General features: G+C 35.8%; 1 protein-coding gene across 1 annotated transcript; it reads left to right on the top strand.

Moving 5' to 3' along the window:
• The first annotated feature begins 2,691 nt into the window (after positions 1-2,691).
• LOC143613695 (phosphatidylinositol 4-phosphate 5-kinase 1-like) lies at positions 2,692-7,825 on the top strand. The gene is made up of 8 exons (XM_077087334.1): positions 2,692-3,800; positions 3,885-4,049; positions 4,136-4,301; positions 4,402-4,512; positions 4,602-4,795; positions 4,882-5,012; positions 5,072-5,165; positions 7,019-7,825. The coding sequence occupies exons 1-8, from the start codon at positions 2,692-2,694 to the stop codon at positions 7,326-7,328; spliced, it is 2,280 nt and encodes a 759-aa protein (XP_076943449.1). The 3' UTR covers positions 7,329-7,825.
• The last annotated feature ends 1,808 nt before the right edge of the window (positions 7,826-9,633 follow it).

The raw sequence follows: 9,633 nt of genomic DNA, 5'->3' as shown, positions 1-9,633 counted from the left end.
CGGCGTGAGAATCAGACTAGATTGCTCTTGAATATAAGTGTATATTAAGAGAAATGACTAGAGCAGATATCAGATAATATATGAAGATATAAGATAAGATATGATACCGTTCCAAGGTGTTGGAGTATTTATAGCCGAAGGTAGGTGTCCAAGAAGGTACAGCCGGCTGTATAATATTCCTTTTCTACCAACTGTGGGCTACGCACGTGCCGTGCTGGTGGTTGGTGGATAGGCAGCGGCTGATAGTGACATGGCCGGCTGTGTACTATTCCTTTTCCACCAACTGCAGGCTATGTACGTGCCACGACAAGGGTTGGTGAGTAGGCAGCGGCTGATAGTGACATTAAGTACTAGAGCGTGCTGCTCGTCGTACTGTTGTCAGTGAGCTGTTGCAGCTTTGGTCAGATCTTTTGTCCATACCTTGGCAGGTATAGTACAAAAGGTCCTCCAGTAGCGTATGGACTGGCTCATTTGGGCGGGAGAATTCCCGGCTTTGGGCGGGAGTATTCCCGGCTTGCTCATTCCCTCTTCAGGTGACATTACTGAATTATTTGAGAGTTAGTGCCTTGTGCGTGTAGCCTTGCTGTTAGTGCGGGTAGCCTTCCCTGATGGCTAGTATCCGCAGCTGCGGGAACAGGCGGAGTACGTCACCACTGGGAGGCTTTTCCTGCGGGAACAGCTTGCGTACTGCGCGTAAGGACGTCATCTCTCTGAGCATGGTTGGTCCTGCGGATCCAGTTGGTCTTTGCGCAGACGTCCCTCTTAAGGTGAGTCTTGCGAGTTCAACTGCGCAGACGTCCCTCTTCGAGGTGAGTCTTGCGGGTCTAACTGGGCTCTGCTGGGACCTACCTATTCAGTCCTACTTTGTTCTAACTCATCCAAGAACTCATTCTAGAAATAGTAACCATAATGAATTTCAACCTTGTTCTATTTGCGGACCAACCCATCAAATGAAAGTGCATTCATACCTTGCATAGTTCATCATAAACAGTTTTACAACATGACAGACACTCTAATTAACAATTTTGTACCCAAGATGTTCAAGTATACCTTTCCTTATACAAAATAACATTAACACGTTGCAGTTTTCATGCTTTAATTATACCGAAAAAAGAAAATCCATTGAATATAACAAGATTAGAGTAGAAAGACTATAGAAATGAAAATTACATACAACAAGATTGCAAGTTTTACCTTTGTCATTTGCTTTCATACAACAAAACCACAATAGGGTTGTACTAGGTTTTTTTTAATGCATACAACAAAACCTCATTCTTTTTTTTACCTTTTGTTGGTTTGGTTTCATAGGTTGGAAGGGTTTAAATGTTTGTATTTACAAACTTTAAAAAAAAATTAGGCATCAAGATATGAAACAAAAATAAGAGAACATTTACCAAATTTATTAGAAAGATATTAATATTATAAGTCCACACACGCATTTAATCTCTTTTATTTCCAAAAAGAAAATATTCCAATTTATTTTATGAAAACAATACATTTGTTTTTGTTAACCTATAGCATTTATATTTTATTTCGTATTTAAATATTTTTATAACTCGTTACAACGTCATTCATTAATTTTGAATCACCCATTTGACTGGCAAACAGATGAAAAAGACTACTCAATAATCATTTTGGTTACCAAAAACACCGTCTATTTGGTAATGTATAGATAAAAAGTCTTTACGAGTCTTTATAACGTATTGAAGTTGTAATACATGTATGTATAAAGCAAGCACCTTTTCTTTGGATCAGGACAACAACACAGAGTTTATACTTGCATTTTTTTTTATATTAGACTATATGTTATGTGAGGGGTGAAACATGCAATGTGAAAGAGGAAAATGGGCTTTCACATTTAATACAAATTGCGTGTATTATGATGAGGTAAAATGTGACTAAGGGAGAATTTGAGTGAGATGACATTGTATTATTGGCATGCAAAATTAATGATGGGGCCAAGAGAGGGGCAACGCTTGTCACACTGGTCATGAAAATATAGTGGAAAATGGTTTTCACGTATAATATAAAAGTTGTGTGTGTTATGATGAGGTAAAATATGACTATTGATGAATTAAAATAAGGTGACGTTATATAATTTACATGAGGAACAATGATGAGGTCAAAATAGAGGCGACACCCGCCGCTATGGTGGTCACGAATATACGAGCAACACCCTTTCACACCAAGCATGTTGTCATGTTGTCGCCAAATGCCTCCTCCGTGACTTCATACTTTAAAGCCCCATAACACCTGATCTCATGTATCATACCATGAAAAACATACAAAACTAAATACACATATAATTGAGGGACTGGTTTTGTAACTTACCCCAAGTCCCAAAGTGAAAGATGATTATTAACATGTAATAAAAAAGTAAATAATAATGATAAGGTTTTGTGTGATTAATTCCAAAAATACATGCCATAAAACGACGACGTAAGGCATAAATCATATTAACCAAACCCTTAACGTTTTCCAATGCAACAACAACATTAACAAACGCCGGATCCACGACGATTCTCTTTACTCTCTCTCTCTCTCTCTCCATACAATAATAATATTATTAATAATAATAATAATCTGCACTTTATTTCTCTTCCAGATTTTACCCATTTACTCTACTCTCTCTCTCTCAATGCAACCAATTCCTTCACCATTTCTTCTGGGTTTTTAACACATTCCAAAACCATGCCGGAGCAAATAATATTATCATCCTTATCAGACAATGTCACCACCAAAAAGAAGAAATCCGACGACGAAACTGACTCTTTAGTCTCCACCCACCGGAGCAGATCTCACTCCACCTCCGGCCGCCGTGTGACCCCAACAACCACCCTAGAAAAACGCTTAAAAAACGGCGATCTCTACATCGGCAGCTTCTCCGCCAACGTACCTCACGGATCCGGTAAGTACTTATGGTCCGACGGCTGTATGTACGAAGGCGAGTGGAAACGCGGGAAAGCTTCCGGCAAGGGTAGGTTCTCGTGGCCGTCCGGTGCCACCTACGAAGGCGAGTTTAAGTCCGGCCGGATGGAGGGTTCCGGCACCTTCACCGGATTCGACGGCCACACGTACCGCGGCGCGTGGCTGGCTGACCGGAAACACGGCTACGGCGTTAAACATTACAGTAACGGCGATTACTACGATGGCACGTGGCGGCGGAATTTACAAGACGGTAACGGCCGTTATGTTTGGAAGAACGGGAATGAGTATGTTGGTGAGTGGAGGAACGGCGTTATTAACGGAAGGGGTGTTTTTATTTGGGCTAACGGAAACCGTTATGACGGGAATTGGGAGAATGGTGTTCTGAAAGGTGACGGGATATACACGTGGCCCGACGGCGGGTGTTATGTCGGTAACTGGACTAGCGGAAATGATGATAACCTTAACGGAACATTTTACCCAGGCGATAATAATAATAATAATAGCAATAATAATAAGTTAGGGTTTAGTCATAAGCTTACTGCGCCATTTTTGGATGATGGGTTTTCGGTTTCGACGGGGCGAAAGCGGTCGTCGGTCGATGGATCTCGAGGGAGTTTAACCGAAAGGAGTTTTCCGAGGATTTGTATTTGGGAGTCTGATGGTGAAGCTGGGGATATTACTTGTGATATTATTGATAATGCAGAGGCTACGATGTTGTATAGGGATTCCATGGGGTTGGGTGGGCATGAGATCAGGCAGTTTCGGAGGAACCCGTGTTGTTTTAATGGCAGTGAGGCGAAGAAGCCCGGACAGATGATTTCGAAAGGGCATAAGAATTATGATTTGATGCTGAATCTCCAATTGGGTATCAGGTAAAATAAGTTCATTTGTTGAACAATTTTATGAATTCGAATAATTTGTGTGTGTGAGTGATGAAGGTTTATGGTTTGTTATAGGTATTCTGTTGGGAAACATGCTTCGGTGATACGAGACCTAAAGACGACTGATTTTGACCCAAAAGAAAAATTTTGGACTCGGTTTCCACCGGAAGGAACGAAGCTTACGCCACCGCATCAATCGGGAGAATTTCGGTGGAAAGATTATTGTCCGATTGTGTTTAGGTAATTTTTAAGTTTAATTCAGCTGCTTGAATATTGAATTTGTTATTAATGTTTCTATTTTGTTGATGAATTGTTAATGTATTTAGACGTTTGCGCGAGTTGTTTCAAGTGGATCCTGCTGATTATATGTTAGCAATTTGTGGGAATGATGCGCTTCGTGAGCTTTCGTCACCTGGGAAAAGTGGGAGCTTTTTTTATTTAACGCAGGACGATCGGTTTATGATCAAAACTGTTAAAAAGTCAGAAGTCAAGGTATATGTTAAGATATTCGATCTTGATTGATTGTTTCTCATAATTCAACACTTGGTGCATTTTTGTTTGAAACTAAAGTTTGGATCTTGATTGATATCAGGTTTTAATTAAAATGCTGCCAAGTTATTACCAGCACGTTTGTCGTTACGAGAATTCTCTCGTCACAAAGTTTTTTGGTGTCCATTGTGTCAAACCTGTCGGTGGCGTTAAGGTAATTTAATATGCGGTTTGAATGGTTTAGGGTTTTTTGGAGTTTGGTTTTGCAAGTGATTACAATGTTTCTATTTTAATGTCATGTAGACTCGGTTTATTGTTATGGGGAATCTATTTTGCTCCGAGTATCGAATCCATAGAAGATTCGATCTTAAAGGATCATCTCACGGGCGCACAACCGATAAACCCGAGGAAGAAATCGACGAAACCACCACACTTAAAGATCTTGACCTCAACTATGTGTTTCGTCTTCAAGAAAATTGGTTTAAAGAACTAATCAAGTTAGTATAATTTATTAGTTTTCAGCTTTATGCGGATTATATTAACTCATTTAGCTTGCATATTTGTTTGTTTTATGTGTTTTCAGACAAATAAACCGAGATTGTGAGTTTTTAGAGGCTGAGAAAATAATGGATTATAGTCTTTTAGTTGGCATGCACTTTCGCCAAGATAATACCGGTGACAAAATGGGATTATCACCATTTTTATTGAGAAATGGTAATTGTTTTTTTTTTATAATTATATTTAGTGCTTATAATTAATTAATGCCATTTTAGGAAAGAGTGATTCATACCAAAATGAAAAGTTTATGCGAGGATGTCGGTTTCTTGAAGCAGAATTACAAGACATGGATCGTGTTTTGTCTGGCCGGTATGTTTTCGTGTTGTCACATGTCTAAATTAAATTTTATAACTTTCTCATTGAATTTTCGGTTTAATTGGCTTATAATTGTGACATTGCATTGGTGGTTGATAAGTTTTAATGGTCTTTTAAGTTGACAACCGTTTTTTAATAATGGTGTTTTGATTATGGTAGTTGGGAAATTTATAATTTGATGTAGTTTCGTTAGACAAGGTTTGTTCGTGGGGACCTCTTATGTATTATTATGGTCTTCTAATTGCATATCGTGACACATGTTCCTGTTTTTGCCTTTGACTTTGACCGTTTCTTGTCATATTTGCCAAAAACAATTCTGGACATGCTCTTCTTGATCCATATGGCGTATGGGTAGTCGTTGACTTTACCTAAATTCATGTCTAAGTATTATTATTGTCTTCTAATTGTGTTTCTTGACACCTATTCGTGTTAGCTTTGACTTTGACCTTATCTATTAAATTAGCCACATTTAATCCTTGAAGTACTCTTATTGATCCATATGTCATATGGGTATGGTTGATACTTGATACTATCTAAATTAACATATAAAGTATTTTTATGGTCTTCTAATTGTATTTCTTGACACATATTCATGTTTCGGTTTTGACTTTGACTTTATCCTGTAAATGCTCTTCTTGATCCATATGGCATACGAGTAGCGGTTGGTATCTTCTAAATTCATTCAAAAGTGTTTCTATTGTCATCTAATTGCATTTCTTGACGGATGTTTGCGTTTTGACTCTGACTTTTTAAACTAAAATTTGTCAAAAATAGTCTTTTAAATGATATTCTTAATCCATATGTCATATGGGTCATGGTTAATATCATCTAAATTCATATATATAGTGTTATTATGGCTTTCTAATTCCATTTCTTGACATATGCTCATGTTTTGGCTTTGGCTTTGCCAAAAATATTCTTTTAGATGTTATATTTGGTACATATGGCATATGGGTGGGTAATGGTTGAAATCATCTAAATTTATATTTTGTCAAATTTGCCAAATATAATCATTTAAATAAAATATACATGATCCATATGGCATATGGGTGATGGTTTGACTTTATCTACATACATGGTTGTTACTACATTGGTATTTTTTTTAATAAAAAAATTTGTCAAAAATAGTCTTTTAAATGATATTCTTAATCCATATGTCATATGGGTCATGGTTAATATCATCTAAATTCATATATATAGTGTTATTATGGCTTTCTAATTCCATTTCTTGACATATGCTCATGTTTTGGCTTTGGCTTTGCCAAAAATATTCTTTTAGATGTTATATTTGGTACATATGGCATATGGGTGGGTAATGGTTGAAATCATCTAAATTTATATTTTGTCAAATTTGCCAAATATAATCATTTAAATAAAATATACATGATCCATATGGCATATGGGTGATGGTTTGACTTTATCTACATACATGGTTGTTACTACATTGGTATTTTTTTTAATAAAAAAATTTGTCAAAAATAGTCTTTTAAATGATATTCTTAATCCATATGTCATATGGGTCATGGTTAATATCATCTAAATTCATATATATAGTGTTATTATGGCTTTCTAATTCCATTTCTTGACATATGCTCATGTTTTGGCTTTGGCTTTGGCTTTGCCAAAAATACTCTTTTAGATGTTATATTTGGTACATATGGCATATGGGTGGGTAATGGTTGAAATCATCTAAATTTATATTTTGTCAAATTTGCCAAATATAATCATTTAAATAAAATATACATGATCCATATGGCATATGGGTGATGGTTTGACTTTATCTACATACATGGTTGTTACTACATTGGTATTTTTTTTAATAAAAAAGTGTTATATTTCTTTATTAGGAAACCGTTGATCAGATTGGGAGCAAATATGCCAGCTAGAGCGGAGAGAATGGGCAGGAGGAGTGATTTTGACCAATATACCCCTGGTGGATTCAACCTGTTGACACCTTCAAGAACCGGTGAAACATACGAGGTAGTTCTCTACTTTGGAATCATCGACATTTTACAAGATTACGATATCAGCAAGAAGCTTGAACATGCATACAAATCCTTACAAGCGGACCCAACGTCCATCTCGGCTGTGGATCCAAAGCTTTATTCCAAACGGTTTCGTGATTTCATAGGCAGAATCTTTGTTGAAGACAGATGATCGTTCGGTTCGGCTGATAAAAGATTCAATCAAACCATTTGCTCGTCATTTGTTCGTGTTGACTTGTTGAAAAGTCAACAAGCTTGGAACGGAGTCGGGTCACCGGTTGTTTGTGTACATGTTGGGTGAGGGGGGATTGGATTATTATTGTTATGTGTTATTTTCTTGAATTGTTTTCCTTGAAATTTTTGTGGGTAGCAAGGAATGAATATGTGAAGAAAATGAAAAGTTAAAAAAAAAAAGAAGGTTATAGGGAGTTTGGGAATAAGTGAAAGTGTACAGGGTGTTGTTAATAGAGTGAGAAATGAAATGGTGGATATTTTGGTGGTAATTTGACAGTTTTATATATTGGAAGGTTAATTTTTGTAAGTTTATGTTTGGAAGGGCAATTTGGTAATTTGGGTAAGTTATAGGGAGGACCAGAACAGGGATGTGTGGTTGAATGACTTTTGCTTTTGTGTTGGGAGGGGGGCACAGAAGTCTGCATAAAAAGATGTGAAAGCAAATTGGCCAAAATTTGAAACATGTATGTTGGGTGGTAAATTTACCATCTACACCATTTAGCTTTTTTATTAATTATAATCGCCAATATATTTATATATATGGTTATGTTATGAATTATTGATGAATGCCATAACATTATTGATGGATGACACATTTGTCAAACATCTTTAGTCACACGAACATTCCAAATGAAATATAATAGTTGAGATTGTCGGTAGATTTACTTTTGAATAGTAGATTTGATATTATAAATAGCATGTATTTGTAACGAAGTTATCCATCCCGGTAGAACTAACAATTCACATATATCTCTTCACTCTCTTGTCTCTTAGATATAATAAAGTTCAATTATTACTTCAATAATCTTGTTATAATTAGAGCTAATATTATAACACGTTATCAGTACGAGCTGCTTATATCCTAACCAAGAAAGGTAATAGACACAAAGGTATCTACATAAGCATCATAAACACTTCTTTAATTATGTACATTAGATATATATCTATGCATATACATATACTAACTAATATACTGAGTAATAGCAATAATGTGTATAAACATTGTTATTAAAATTTGATAACTATTCTAACTTTTATTTATATATGCACACTAATATCTCATTTAGAAGTTACATTTATTTACACTAAAAATTCTATTCTTATTATTGTGCATACTAATTATATATATTTTATAAAATAAACTGTATTTAATATCTTATTTATTATCTTACTTTAAAATAATTAATATTATATATTATATATATACACACAAACGGTAATGTTACCGTTATAAACGGTAATATAACCGTTGTAAAAGCAGATTCGGTCATCTAAAGGAAGTTTTACTTCCTACTTCTAGAGATGAATGGAACAGTCTTAGGTTCCAAGATTTTAAGAGGGTAAATGATTACACCTCTGCTTTATACCGAATTTGTTCAAAGCTAGAATTTTGTGGGTATCCCGTAACAGAGGAAGAAAAGTTAGAGAAAACTTTCTCCACGTTTCATGCATCAAATATAAACTTGCAAACACATTATCGTTTGCATAATTTTAAGAGATACTCTGATCTAAATGCATTACTCCTTGTAGCAGAGAAAAATAATGAATTATTGATGAAAAATCATCAATCTCGTCCCACGGGTTCATTAGCAATACCAGAAGCACATGTTGCTCACAAATGTTCTCATAAAAATTCTGATCATAAATGGGAACAAAGTCGAGGACGAGGCCGTGGACGTGGACGTGGTCATTTTGACAAAAGGCATTTTAATGATCGTAAGCATCCATTCAAATGGAACAATAACTCTTACGGTCGTGGTCGTGGTCGTAACCAGAGAGCCAATAATTAACATGTCCCACACAATACCAATTCCAACCACCAAAATAAATGGAATGAAGCTGGTAGGTCCGAAAACAATGGCACTTCATGTTTTAGATGTGGAAGTACAAACCACTGGGCAAAGGCTTGTCGCACAGCTCCACATCTGTGTGAACTGTACCAAGTCTCTCTAAAAGGAAAAGAGAAAGAAGTGAAACATGTTGATAACTTTAATAATATCAATGCTGAGCTGAGCGTTGAAGACTTTGGGGTAGAACTTTGAAACAAAGTTGCTTGACTACTATAATTAGATGCAGTTATTAAGTGTGTTCTCATTATCTTTAATTATGTAGTTCCTCTTTCATGTACTACTTGTGTTTCAATTAAATAAAGTTCTTATTAAAATATCATATGTCTTCGTTATACACTTATTTTTTTTCTTAATATTTTTCAAGATTTAAAATGAAAATCACCGGAGCACAAG

Source organism: Bidens hawaiensis, unplaced genomic scaffold (genome assembly GCF_021521415.1).
Source record: "Bidens hawaiensis isolate Kalapana, Puna unplaced genomic scaffold, B.hawaiensis_p1.1 tig00038020_1, whole genome shotgun sequence".
Taxonomy (NCBI): domain Eukaryota; kingdom Viridiplantae; phylum Streptophyta; class Magnoliopsida; order Asterales; family Asteraceae; genus Bidens; species Bidens hawaiensis.
The sequence above is the reverse complement of the archived record's forward strand: the minus strand, read 5'-3'. Positions and strand labels throughout refer to the sequence as shown.